A 14,657-nucleotide genomic window follows, 5' to 3' on the forward strand; every position below is an offset into this window, starting at 1 on the left:
GAAGAGCTGCAGCCCGGGGGAAGGACTCAGGCTGGAGGGGCCCACGGCGCACGGGCTGCTGCGGGAGGGACCCTCGCTGGAGCGGGGGAAGGGTGTGAGGAGCCCTCCCCGTGGGGAGCAGAGCAGCAGGCAAGGTGCGATGGACGGACCACAGCCCGTGCCCCGATCCCCCCGCGCCTCGCAGCGCCCCCAGCGCCTCTTCCCCTCAGCCTGAAGGCGCGCGGCGGCCCCGCCCTCCCTCCCGCCAGCCCCGCCCTCCCTCCCGCCAGCCCCGCCCTCCCTCCCGCCCGGCGGCGGGTGCCCCGGGGCCGCCGCCCCTTTACGGAGGAGGCGGGCGCTGGGCTCGCCGGGCCTGGCCGCCCGCCCCGTTCGGCCGGCGCTGCGCCGCCGTTATGTTCCGCCTGGTGCGTCTGGGCCCGCTGCGGCCGCCGCTGCTGGGCCCGCTCGCCCCCGTCCCCCGCGCCTTGGGCTGCGCTCCCCGCCTCGCCTGGGCTGGCCTCAGCCCGCCGCCGCCGCTGGGAACGCTGCGATCCGCCGCCGGCAGCTCCGCCAAGGTACGTGCGGCGCTGCGGGAGGGGGGCAGCGCGGCCTCAGGGCCCGCCTCTGGAGGGGAATGTCTCGGCGCGGAGCGGAGCGCAGCACAACTTGGCCCGGCCAGGAAGTGTTTTCCAGCGTTTGGGGGTGTCTGTAGGATTAGGGGTTCATCTGCAGCGCCCCGGGGGGGGCGAGCTGTGTGTGTGTTTGCCCTGGGGACTGCAGGGTTTGAGCACTTCAGGGGAGTCGTGAAGAATGACAAAAAGTTTTCAGCAATTCAGGCAGACCCAGAGGAGCCCGCGTTCCTGGTGGCGGTGCCCGAAAGGGTTTTCTCGAGGTGCCGCGGGTCCACCCCGGGCCCTGCAGAGGCGGCCCGTGCCCCTGCGCCTTGCGTTACCCGAGAGACAAAAAACCAATGAGCCGTGCACCGGGCTGGTAGCGTCCTGCGCTGTGCTTCCACCGTTCAGTTCATTTTTTTGGAGATGAGACAAAAAAAAATTCATCTATTCAATTCATTCGTGCATTGTTCTGTTTTTAAATTTGAATTGGCAAATGAAGGCCCCACACATAACTGTTTTTTACACTGCATTAAACGGTTAAATCATGTTTATGCTGGGTTTCTGTAGCAGACAGGCTTAACACCTGTTTGTGCCAAGATTTTGAATGTGAGCTTTCCATACAAAGCTTCATTTACAGTTTGATTTATACAGCTTAATTTTCAGGTTAATTTCTGTAGCCTCATTACAAAACATAACATGATGTTTCAGATTTGTTTTCATGCCTTAGTTCATCCAGAAGCTGAATGTTTGCCCAAACGATGTGAATAAAATTGGCTTTTTAGCAGAAATACTGTAGCAGAATTATACAGAAAATGGGTAGCTTGTTTCACACAATTGTGCGTTATTCAAGACATGACCATGCTGGGTATGCCAAATAACATCTGTTGAAGTGGTACTTTTTTAACATCTTGCATCAATATCATTCAGAAATTTCCTGGCCTGTAAGCCTGAGAGCATGTGCGAATTGAAATGTACTTGGACAATGGGAACAAGCTATTTTTCAGTCCTTATAATCCATCTTGCAAGTGTGGCTGTAAGACCCAGAGTTCCTCTGAGGCTTATGTATCTCTGTAGATAGTCAGCTCCTGTTTTCATGACAGCTGTCTGAAGAAAATCTTCATGTTTGGCTCCTTAAGTAGATAATGATCATCTTTGTTTGGATGAAAAATTCACTGTAAACTATTAAAAAAACTATTCAAACCATGCTTGGCTTTTAAGAAAATCACACTGCTGAATAAATGAGTATTCTTGACCAAGCATGTGATGTGGATTGAATTTTAGGATAGCTTTTGGCAGAAGGTATTATGAGACTATTTTGTTCAGTTTCATTCAATACCTCGGTATTTCAAATTTACAGACAAAGATAAAACAGCATTCTTCCCCCCTCTACCCTGACCCCCCTTTTCCTATAATAAAACTAAAGAGAATGAGTTCTGAAACATGGTGAAGTAGCAGCCATGTAGTACAGCCATGAATGGAATCTAATGACTTCTGGTGGTGGAAAGTAATTACCTAGTTATGAATCCATTCTGCTTAATGAGCCTGCTTAAAAATATATATATATATGACCATTTTTTTCCTTATTTACTTTCTAATATTAAAACTACTTGGTTTTTAAGCAATACAAAATTTCTTCTACTGGGCATTTTTCTCTCTAGGTCAGGTTTCAGATTCTATTCAAATATTGCTTTGGCTCATGAGCAAAAAAAGACCCTAACATCCATTATGTTTGAAAATTTCAAAAATACAAGAATCAGAGTAAATTGAGCTACACAATTCCCTAAGTGCTTATTTATGGATAAATGTGATTTCCTTGTAAAATGATATACAAAAAACTACCAAAATTAGAGAAAAACAGGGGCATAGTTTTTTGGGGGTGGGGGGAGTGGTTGGTATAGTTAAAATCACTGATTAAAATGAGTGCATCCTACTATGAATGTTGTAAGAGGAGCCTGTCTTGTATCCTAACTTACAATCTCACCACGTCCGAGGATTAATCAAAAGTATTTTTCTTCTAATTTGCATGCCTTGAAACCAATCTACAGCAGGACAAAGTGGTGCCAGGCACTCAGTAGCTGTACCTGTCCTGTGGGCAGCAGTGGCCTTTAGTCTGGCTGTCATATTGTCCCAACTGCTGCTGAATAACAAAGGACTCTTCTAATCTTTCCTGACACCTGCATGCTAGCTAGAGAGAAACCATGAGGTCTTTGTGGAGACATTTTCTTTCTCCAGTTAGTGTTTCTTCTATGGCAAGTATGAGGAGGTATCCAAAGGCTGTCTTATTACTAGCAGCATATATGCCCTTCCTTACACTATCAGATTGCATCGGGGTATATTTTAGTATGAAATTCTGCACTTTAAATTCACCCAGATAAAAAGCTGTCAATAAGTTTCGCTGTGATGAAAATTGTCAGTGAAGTTAGGCTATTTACACCGCCACTGGTGTGTCTGTGTAGCTATTGTCTACACCACGGCAACAGTATTGATTGTTGCTGTCATCAGTAGCAGTTGCCCAGTTCTTCCTTTTTTCAGCTGATATACAGAGCGTGATTTATAGGAACTTAAATGTTGGATCTCTTCTATCAGTAAGCTGTTTGTAAGCCAGCATCAGTGTAGTATCGTGTTGGCTTCCAGTGCCATCAGCTGCTTAGCCCCTGAACAGAAAGCTGTGTGGCAAGACTTCACTGTGTAAAGCTGAGCAGTGAATGTGAGCAAAGACCTCTTTGGAATGTCAGTCTCGTCTCTCAAGCAGCTGTGTGGGTGTGCCTTAGCACACATTTGGATCAAAGGGAAGACTGGGACTGTAACAACTCCTTTTAATTATGAAACTTGCATTGTGTAAGAACTTGCACCAAGATTGATGCAGCCCTTTGATACGAATAGATGGGAAAAGGGAGCTTACATGGGCTCTACCACAGGCATCTGCTCTCCTGATGTGAAAGAGCAAGTGGTTACTCTCTTCCCAAAGCATTCTGAACAGCACTGTATGCAAGCCATTTCCTTCATTATTTCAGATCGGTTCCACTGACTGGTCTATGCTATTGTGCTTAATCCTAATAAATACGTCTAATTGTTTTCTTTTTAGGATGCAGGTGGATCCCCTGAAAAGGCAGCCACAGATTCCAGTGATGAAAACAAGAAACTCCACAAATCCCAGCAGCTGAAACAAGTTTTTAAAGAATATGGTGCTATAGGGGTTTCATTCCATGTTGGAATTTCATTAGTATCTCTAGGAATCTTCTACCTGGCTGTGTCAAGGTGAGGTTTGTACGGTTGTGTGTAGCCTCTAGGTAGTGTTTTATCCAAGAAAAATATCTTGCCACTGTGCTTATTTCTGGAAGGAGACTATGCCTGTTTTATCTAGACACAGTAATCTTCTGAATTTTGAGTATAGGTAGATCCATAAATAGGTCTAATCTCCCATCAGGCATGAGAGAAAATAGACTTTTTTGCATAGGTTCACAATCCATGGTAGGCAGGTGAAAACAGCAGAGTAGAGTCTGCACCAGCGTAACTAACCCTATAAGAGAATTTATTTTTGTTCTGCAGAGGTATCTTTTGTTCTCAAACAGTAGTATGGTCTGTAGAGATAGAGCCATACAGAAGTGCTGGAGCCTAGAGATAAACTTATTTTTATGGCTGTTGAACTGCAAAAGGCAACAGCCACTGAAACGGGATTAGACTGAAAAATAAAACTCTAGAATCTAACCATATAGGAGTTGGGCGGGAAATTCTGTATCTGGCTTCTGGTGGAAATGCATCAGTTCTAAGTATGTCTGTTGAGCATGAGGGAAACATATTGTTTCTCAAAACATTCCCTGCCACTTAGTCTTGACTTCAGTGGGAATATGTGAATGCCTGATTTCTCTTGTTTACTATGTTGTGGCACAGAATGACAGTGAAAACTTTTTCCTTTGGGTATGATTTAACTCCCAGTTACCAGATACTGTACTGGCAAGTGAGGGGGGAAAAGTTACAGTAACAACTTCTTTTGGAAAAGGACTGCAAACATAGGAACTTTGATGAAAGCTGCTATGTCTGTAGAGAGCTAAAATATTAATGGTTTTAGTAGATAAAGCTTGTTTGAGATCCATAATACTTCCTTCACTTGCTAGATTTTAGATACTTGTTTTAACAGCTTTGTACTCCTGTTAGAACCCTAACAATAGGTTTAGTTATTTCGTTTGGGTTGGTCTATATTTAGATGATAAATTTTATCAGGACGCAGAATATGCTGTATCGCAGATTTTGTGAAGATGAGGTTCCAACATAGTTAACAAAATTCTAACCTTTTAAAAATTCAAAAGTAGAGATATAGATTATTTAATCTCTGAAGGTTGAGCATGGGGCTGAGTATTCTCCATGCACACGCTGCAGCTGTGCAGTTGTAAAACTTAAGAACATATTTAACTTCACAGGGAACTTACCAATTTAAGAAAAAATGCACATCTGAAAATACTGCATGTGTTGTTGCTACAGAAGTAACTTAAGCTGTTACTGCTGAAATAAGTAATTGTTCTTATTATTTAACGACATCCAATTTGAACATAAATTCCAGAGTTGGAAGTGTGCCATGTTAAATTCCCTGGAAAAAAAAAAAAAAAGCACTTTATATTTTTTTAGTGTGCAACCTTAAAGTAAACTAGAGAAATGTTTGTTTTCTTTTTTCCCCAGTGGTGTCGATATGACTGCAGTTCTCTTCAAACTTGGTTTCAGTGAATCATCGTTGCAATCTAAAATGGCTGCTGGTACAAGCACATTTGTGCTGGCATATGCTGTTCACAAATTGTTTGCTCCAGTACGAATCAGCATTACTATAGTATCTGTGCCATTTATTGTCCGATACTGCCGGAAGATTGGTTTCTTCAAACCTCCTGCCTCAAATCCATGATTCCTTACTGGTTTTTACTGTTTCTTAAATGTTCTATATCCATATAGATTTTCAGATTGATACATTTATTTAAAAGACTTATTTGGATTCATGTTAATGCTGACCTCCTCTTGTATTTCTTGCTCTTTCAGGTAATTGTTACACTGTGAAAAGTGCTGTCCTTATCTTCTTTCCCTTTTACCACCTCTTTAGAAAGACCTGTTTAAATGGTATCTGGTTTCCACTGCAAGTGGGAATATAAACGCTCTTTAGAACACACAGTTCTGGGTCTTCATAATCTTTCTTTTGGGGCTTGAATTTTTTTCTTGTCAAAATAGTGGCAGCATTAGTTTATTACTGTGTAGCTGAGAAACAGAGTAAGATTCTCTTCCTAATAGTCTGTGGAATAAACAATATCCTATTATGTGAATAGTTCTTTTGGTAAGTGTATATATTGGAATCTAAGGGGTAGGTGGGTGGGGTTTTTGTTATAGAAGGCATATATTATGACCCCAGTCTTCCAGTACAATACACATGCTGAACTAACTTAAGTGGGAGTACCCCATGCTTAATTATTGCACAGTGATAATTGTTTTAGCCAGAATAGGTGATGCACTGTTCTGAAACTACAGCTCCTTTGTGGTGCTTCCATGTTTCAAGATTTTGTTTGAAAATATGATTTATAGATTAGGAACTGGCCTTAAAGTCCTTTTTTTTATACCTATAGACTTAGAAGGAATCCTGAGTCTACTGAAATCAGTGTAACCAGAATTACCTCCTATGTGAACATATTCCAAAGATCATAAAGTCAGAGGCAAGGTATCTGTGCATTTTTAATGTATTGAAATCTGGCTTTGTACTGGAAACTTTTTTCATCTGAAAACTAATGCTAGCAGTTTTCTGTTCCTGTGGATGAAAATCAAATCTGCACCTGAAGTCCAGACACCACAATTCATAGCTTCTCAAGGGCAATTCCTGTGCTTTGTCTGGCAGACTGCTGAAGATAGCAATTAGAGGTGCTTCTCATTTCTTTATTTGGACACTGTTCCTGTTAGAATGTAGATGCACATGCATATATTCACATACTGCTTTTCAATTAACATAAAGCCTGGATCCCAAAACTGGGGAGTCAGTGTAACATTCTGTGGTGAACTTGGGTTTTAGGACTCTACTTCTGTAAGATAGCTGCAGCCAGATCTGTCAGTCTTTTGGCCCTGTTTCTCCTTCCAGCCTGCTCTTTACACTGTCTTACCCCAGGGTGGCTCTGACACAGATCTGTTGATCCAGGAGTCTGATTAAATTAAATTGGAGGAAATTACCCTGGTGATCATGGATTGTTTTGATAAATTTAGTGAATTAAGAGGAAAGAATCATGGGGTTTAAGATGTGGGAGAGAACAAGTAGTTTTGTTATGAGCAACCTATGAAGTTCAACTCAGCCCTACATACCCTCTCTCTTTGTACCACAGATAAAAAGTATTCCAGAATAGTCACAAGGCATCCTTGTTTTCTTCATTTAATCAGTTATTTCTGATAATGTTTTATCTTAAAGTTGACAGCAATGGAACATTCAAGCTTTTTCAAAAATTTTTCTGTAAAGCAAGAATCGTTTAAAGCAAATGCACCTAAAAGCTATTAAAATTCACCAGCACTAACCTAGAGAGTTTCTTGCTGTAAAGAAAGATTCATTTAAACTATGTTCAGAATTCAGATAACCTATTAAATAGTTGTGTAAACTACTGGCAACTTGCCTCAATGAAGGTTTTTTTTGCAAAGTATATTTTAAATTAATTTGAGAATATATTTTGAATTCTAGAATCCTCAGTTTGTAAAGTGATGAATTTTTTTAAAGGGTTTGTAAAGTAGTAAAGAGTCTTAAAGTCTTATAATGAAAATACAATAAATTGCTTTCTTGGAGCTTGTTTGAAGTGTCTTATTGGAGAAGAGTTGGCTTGTGTTTTGTTGCTACATTTTAGGGAATAACATACTTGTAGGATTAGTTCATTACACATCCCATTTGATAACAATACTTCCACAACCTTTCTTAGAAGTGCTTTCAAACCATGTTGTCTTTGAATAACTGCATTAAAAAAGGAAGCAGCAGGCTTCAGTTTCAGTGGTTGCAGAAAACCCATAAGGTAGGTGGCAAAAGAGATGGTACTTACCTTGTAAACCTGTGCTGCAGTTGTAGAATAGTAAGTGACCACACCTGTGTTGTGGTACCAGCATTTTGAGCAAGAATTTATACCAGCTTCCTTTGAGCTACATGGGAAGTACATTTTTTTGTGATCATAGACATGGAGTCAAGCTGTAGCAATGGTAGACATAAGCAGTTAGAGACAGCCTGGGAAAGTGATAATGCCATAAGGAACATCATCATAGCAGTATATAACAAATTTTTATTTGAAAAGTAGATGCTCACATTTAAGACAAAATTGAGACAAAAATGCACACATCATTTTTAGGACACTTAGAGAAATTCACCTCACTCAGTTTGATTACACCACAGTTATGATACCCTTAGCAGCCCAGTCAGTTCAGAGGCGGGTATCTCCAGGATATTGCACTGCTTAATATGCTAGAACAGCTTCCTCTTGTTGGAACAAACCATTACCTGGACAGACCACATAAGAGCCTTGAACAGCTTAATACTTCGGTCAAACCTGGCCCACATGTAACTGGATTTCAAGTATATGAAGCATTCCACAACTTCCAGCTAAAAAGGCCAATAATTTTACATTGCAATTAGAGTTTAAGATGACAGCCAACCCAAAGATGTGCATTCTAATTGCCATTAGATTCCAAGAACTGCCTTTTCTATTGTAAGCATTACAGTAGTCACAGTATGAGACTCCTCCTGTTGATCCCCCGAGGTTAACCCTGCTAAGACTATGTTCTGGATGGGGCAGCAACATCACTCTTCCTGCTGTTGGGCATCTTTGTAGAGTTTGCTGTAATCCAGGGATGAAGGAGGACATCCTTCAGGGGCAGTCGATGGAATGGGTTATGCTTCAGAAGCTTTGAAATTAAATCCTTCGCACCTTCTGTTACAAATGGAGGAAACCTGAATTCCACCTAAGGAAAAAGAAAAGCACTAATGATGCAAAAGTTCTTTGGCAATAACTGAACTAGAAAGATAAAAAGGGCTCCACCCTCCAAGGTAGATCTAGACAGGAAAGCCAGGTCAGCCCTGTGGGCTATGCAACTTATGCCTACTGATATTAAGGCATTTCATCACAATCCTGAACAAAGTTCACACTGCTGTTAGAAGTTAAGCTAGTGTATTTTTCAATGTACTTCAAACAAGATTAGTTTGCTGGAACCCAAGATAGGCAACAGGAAATGTTAAGCTTACATGTTTTTAGTAACACCTTGAATATTTAACATTTTATAAATGAGAAAAGGAAAGATGTGGAGATTAGTTGCTTTATGAAAGAGGTAGAAGTTCAGATGCAGGCAGAAACAGGGTGGACCCAAAGTAGTAAGGCAAGGTATCCTGAGGTCTCATAGTCACGCTACTGAATGACTGAAGACAGTTTTAGGGATCTAGTTTTATACAATCATTATGTCTTGCCACAGTTCTAGTTCTAATACATGCCCTTCTTCAAAAATGACCATTTGTGAAGCTTCAGTAACACAACAAAACTGAAAGGCAGCACAATTCAGCTAGTCCAAATAAGTGTTGGCACATACCCTGGAAATAGCTCTGTAGGTTTCCTGGTATGTTGCTGCTTCAAAAGGTGGTTTCCCTACAAGGAATTCATAGCACAGAACTCCCAGGCTCCAAATATCCACTTTTTCATCATGTGTTCTTCCCTCAATCATTTCAGGAGGCAGATAGTCAAGTGTCCCACAGAGAGTTGTTCTCCTGAAGAAAAGACCAAGTTAATCATTTACTGATTATGGCAATTACAAGATCCATTTCAAGAGCCAGACAGCAGCTAATGGTGGCAATCATCTGTACCTTGGTGGAGTCTACCCTGGACAGAGTCAGCACCACCAGCATACCTGGTAAAGAAGTGCCAACAGTAAATCTATTTGTGCTTTAAAGCATCTCACTGACTGCATTCAGTCTTATCCTTCCTTTCTTCATCCCACTTGCTAGATCAAATATAGTCTCAGTCATACCTGACAAAAGACTAATTGAGGAAACATCTTAAGTATATTGTTAGTGTGATGTCTGAACACAAGTGCTGGTCTCATCTCAGGGACCACTATAACCCTACAACAGTGCACCAACCTTCTTCACTTGTTTCAGGTTCAGCAAGTTTTGAACTATACAAGTTGGGAAAAACAGGATAACAACACCCCCTCTCTGCAACACCAGCTGACTATTATAGACCCTTGCTGCAGTGGCCCAGTTCTTAAAGGATTTTTTCCCAGTATTTTAGGAAGTTCATATTTACCTCCATAACTGTAACTGTGGCAAGGAAGGCAACATTTTCACTACGTAAGATACATCTTGCATTCTCACCTAGAAGATGGAGCATGCACAGACCATCCAAAGTCAGCAATTTTTAATTCTCCATTTGAGCCAAGCAACAAGTTTTCTGGCTTGATGTCTCGGTGAATCACACTCTTTGAATGACAGTATGATAGGGCATCTGCTAGTTCTGTGATGTACTGTATTTAGAAAGAAAACAAATCTTTTAAGTATAAAGACATTGTTGCTTCATCTTATCTGGCTACAGTATAGGCTTTTCTAGGCATAATTAGTAGTTTTAAGTTAGAGCAATTATTCCTCAATCCACTGAAGTCTGTCAATCCAGGCTCTGTCTGAAGTGACCAAGCACTTGCAATATTAAGCAATGCTGAACATAGTAGCATCTAAGGAATCTTGTTTTCACACAACAGAATACAGAACTTTTATCTGAAGAGCTAGCTGTATGCTGCTCATGTTCCAGATATAAAGAGCAAGTAAGGTATAAGGAGGTAGAACAACCTACAGTAGCAGTTCTTTGCTCATCAAACTTGGTGAGCTTCTGAAGTTCTTTGTAGACTTCTCCACGAGGTGCATACTCTAGAATAAGGTAGACTCTTGTAACATCATGGAAGTAGCCATATAATCTGAGAATGTTGGGGTGCCTGCAAAAGAATTTAAATATTCTTCTGAATAAGGTATTTGTCCATGAAACTTGTAACTCCCTGTTACTGCCTCCCCCCTTTCAAGGCAAGCATAGGAACTTCAACATCTTGTAAGCATTCCTTCAGCTCTCACATCTCCATTAAGAGCACTTCATAGCAGACAGATGTTTATCAAAGCAGCAACTAGTCAAGACTTTGGCCAATTCCTATCTTCTTGAAGATACTTTTCTACAGCAGCTGGAAGAGTAATTACCAAAGGTGCCAATTCCTATGAGTCTTGAAATTTAAGTTAAACACTTGAAATGCTCTGTGAAAACCAGTTTCTTCAGCAATTTGGGCTTATTTTCAAGGAAGCATAATACCAGAAACAAGCCCAGACTTGAGAAATTGCAGTTACCCACATAAATCCAAGCAGCAGACAAGGGGTTTTTTTAGTAATAGGAATATTTGTTACAGATGTTACTTCATTGCAATGTAGAAAAAGGTAAATCTTGGTGCAGAAAGGCAAGAATCCTAACTAGCAATTTCAAGGTGTTGTGTTTAAAAAGAAACTCCTCTTCAACAGGGTATGTTATCATAAACAAGGTCACTCTGTTTATTTGAACACAAGCAAAGAGTGTAACTGGTCATTAAACTTTACCTAAGGTGAGACTGTATTTCAACTTCTCTTCGTAGTTGATGTTCCACACCAGCTTCCTCAAGTTGTGTTTTAAAGAGCACTTTCAGTGCAAGAATAAATTTACTCTGCTTTTCACGTGCCAGGTAGACATTTCCAAATTTTCCTTTCCCCAGAGGGCGACCAATTTCAAAATCATCAAGAGACCATTGCCTTCTGCAAGAGGAAAAAGAAAGTTACAAAAGCTAGATACTTGTATGGGCTTTGACTCCTAGGTTTACAATCTATAATTTCCTGTTCAATAGGTACTTAGTGATCTGAACTAATTTTTAGTCTTCAAGAGAACACCAAGAGGATAAAACAGGTATTGAGGATTTTCAAAAGAAAGTTCTGAAAGCTGTGTTCTTCCTTCCTAAAAATGTATGCATACACACTGATATCAACCACACTACTACAAAATCAAGACTATGTATGCCAGGCTCATTTCAATGCACTCAACACAGACATATTTTACTAGTGTGTGTCAAAACAGTTTAAGGTAGCTACACTATAAATCTAACTTCATCCTTAAACTCCAGTCTCTTGCATGTGTGAGGGAGGCTTTGTTTTCAAGCGTTCATCTTGCTATTTGAGCAGTGACTATCACTGTTCTCTCATGGGAAGAGCTATTACTCATTCAGCCAAAAATGTTCTTTAGATTACAGGAAGTCCTTGTTCCTGAGAATTATCAGGTCAAAGTAAGCTTTCCTAGTTTCATACGTTGTCTCTAAAGCATAGGGCCACTGGTCTCCAAAACCAAGGGACTGAAGTAGCCTTCAGCTTACCTGCAACTTAGTCACAGCATGAAGTCCTAATAGTTAAAAACCAAGCCCAATCCAACAGAATCAGCTAGAACAATTTAGGCATAAAACTTACTTTTTAGTCTCTTTAGTCTCTTCATTTTTCTTTTTAGCAGTCTCTTCATTTTTCTGTTTAGAGGTGCTTTCTGCTTCAGAATTTTTTGCTATGTATAGAGAAGTAGATCAACTTTAAGAACCAGACCCATGAACACAATGCAAAAAGTCACATAGAAGCAAATCTAACCTCTGTGCAGTGTCTGAAACAGTTCTCAGAATACATTCAACGACATTTTAAACAACCTAGCATAACTTACTATTGGCAAAGCAGCTATCAAAATGTAATTTTAAAAGCTCCTGAAAGTCAAAACAACTATTAAGCTCCACCCCCCCCCAATACTGTATTCTTGTGTATGAGATTAACATGAATACTGGAAAAACTGTGATGTATGACTGCCAATTACATTAACTCACAGCTGACTAGTGAGCATCTGGAAATTTTTGAACACCTGTATGGGCTCTAAATGGGTAATTCTGACAACAAGGGTAGTGCAGTAACATCAAAGCTGAAGCATGTGCTGCTATTCTCTTTCAGGGCCCAACCAAGTACTTCCCCACAGGGCTGTCCCACACCACCAACATCAGGTTTAGGTTTTATGCACTGCACTCTGCTCCACAGAACAGAAGCATCACAAGTACATAAATACATGTACAACATCTTCAGAATTACCAGGTACTGGAGCCTGTTGAGATTTTTCATTGTTCTTGCTTGGAACTTGAGGCCTAGCAGTCGCTTGGACCAAAAGTTTCGGCCGGGGCTGCTGCGTTGTCTGGTTATTAGACAGTTTTTGGTTTGACAGTACAGGTTTTTGTGATTGCACAGGAACTCTCTGGGCAGAGTTTGAAGAACACAGAACACGTTGTGCTTGAACTCCACTGTTCAGTAACCGGCTCTGGGTAGAATGCTGAGACACAGGGACACGTTTTGGGCCATCCCCAATGGGATTAGCAACCTTTAAAAAGAAAGTATTATATATTACTTGTAGAATAGCATACTATAACCTTTCTGGCCCCATTCAGTAGAGCAGGAAAAAACACAAAGCACATTAACAAGAGATGTTAGGGTAGTCTCATCTTATGTTTTTATTCATGAAACATTTGTAAGTTTCTACACTGACAAAAAGTTACCAGTTTTCTTCAGCAGCATATTTATGTATAGCTAGCAGAACAACTTTTCCATACACATCTGAAGAGCAAAGGTACTAGGACAGCAGATCCTTATTCTAAAAACATACACAGCTTTGAGTCATTGCTTCCTTTAATGCTGTTCATCTTAATATACCTTGCACTGCAAGCGGAGTTCAGCAGAACAAAGCAAAGTTATTTAGAAAGGTTCAGTTACCTGCTTTTAATCTTTTTCTTTCAATAAAGAAAGGTAGTTTAGGCTTATATTTAAGAAATTCTGTGTTGTTCTAGGCTACTTCACTACAGTTAAATTCAAACACTAAAGATTAATTTCTCAAGTTTTTGACCCTCTAATGATACCTATGCAAGAATCTGTACTTTCTGCCTTCCCCTAGGTATTATTTAGTCATCTGGTTCAGTTCACTAAAAATAATGTATTGACAGCTTGATTAAAAAGAAGCTTTGCTTATGCTATTCTGAAACCTTACCAGGACTTACTTGGTTTTAAGTGAAAATAGTGAGAAAATGCCTACGTTTCCATATAGAAAAAAATATGTAAACAGGGTGATCTTGAATACCACTGCACAAGCATTTCAATAGTGACATTAACACACTACTTGCGTTTGGAAGCCATATCTGGAATAAGTTGACTACAGACATATGTTCTCTTTTTAAAGGCTCTTCTATTATACTTAAAATATGAGGAGGATTTCCCAATTCAGGTATGACATACTAATACTAACAACAAAAAAAAGCCAGGCCCAGGCACTGTTCTCTCTAAGAGAAAGCTCCTGAAAGACCAAGTTGGCAGTTATTTCCTGCACGTGGAAAACATTCTTTCAAGACAGTTTTTTCCCTTTTTGCTCTTTAGTACAGTTAATAGTTACCACAGACAGTTTAAAAGCTGTAGCTCTTGTGTGATCAGGAGAAATGCACCCACTAACCTAGGGAGTCATTTACCTTTGTAGCACGACTGGGATATCCAGAATGGTTCTCTTTCATGTTCTTATCCATAGTGTCCGAAGAGAACAGCTACATATAACTTAATCTACAGACGATACGTAGCAAACAGGGGTCAGTTCCACAGAAAACACTACGGCCTGGATCTCTAAGACGCCCCCCGCCGCCCACCCCGGAAGGCCCCGAGGCAGGGCACGGAACGGCCTGGCCTGCCGCCCCGCCGCGGCTCACCGCCTCACCCCGCAACCGCCAGCCTCCCCCCGGCCGGGCCCAGCCCCATCTCCGCCAGCACCTCTGGCGGGCGGGCGCGCTCCCCCGCACCGCGGCGCCCAGCCGCCCGCTCACCGCCGCTCCGCTCCCTCCGGCCGCCGCGGCTGTTTGAATTCAAACCGCCCTCCCTTAAATACCCTTTAAACTACCGCCTCTCGCCATTGGCCCCTCTCCCGCCGCCCGCGCCCGCTGATTGGCTCCTTTTCACCCGTCCCGCCCGCCGATTGGCTCTCCGCACGCTCC

The 14,657-nt window shown here is 41.3% G+C and overlaps 2 protein-coding genes across 2 annotated transcripts; one reads left to right on the forward strand and one right to left on the reverse strand.

Moving 5' to 3' along the window:
- Positions 1 to 335: 335 nt before the first annotated feature.
- Positions 336 to 7,379, forward strand: FAM210B (family with sequence similarity 210 member B). Its single transcript, XM_074920078.1, has 3 exons — positions 336 to 554; positions 3,679 to 3,851; positions 5,268 to 7,379. Exons 1-3 carry the CDS (start codon positions 393 to 395, stop codon positions 5,482 to 5,484), a joined length of 552 nt encoding a protein of 183 aa, XP_074776179.1. The 5' UTR covers positions 336 to 392; the 3' UTR covers positions 5,485 to 7,379.
- Positions 7,380 to 7,970: 591 nt separating this feature from the next.
- On the reverse strand, positions 7,971 to 14,198 carry AURKA (aurora kinase A). The gene is made up of 8 exons (XM_074920165.1): positions 14,145 to 14,198; positions 12,730 to 13,012; positions 12,079 to 12,166; positions 11,188 to 11,379; positions 10,409 to 10,547; positions 9,937 to 10,085; positions 9,156 to 9,330; positions 7,971 to 8,537 (listed from the first exon to the last, which is right to left on the reverse strand). Exons 1-8 carry the CDS (start codon positions 14,196 to 14,198, stop codon positions 8,352 to 8,354), a joined length of 1,266 nt encoding a protein of 421 aa, XP_074776266.1. The 3' UTR covers positions 7,971 to 8,351.
- Between the last annotated feature and the right edge of the window lie 459 nt (positions 14,199 to 14,657).

This window comes from Athene noctua, chromosome 16, assembly GCF_965140245.1.
Source record: "Athene noctua chromosome 16, bAthNoc1.hap1.1, whole genome shotgun sequence".
In the NCBI taxonomy this organism is placed as follows: domain Eukaryota; kingdom Metazoa; phylum Chordata; class Aves; order Strigiformes; family Strigidae; genus Athene; species Athene noctua.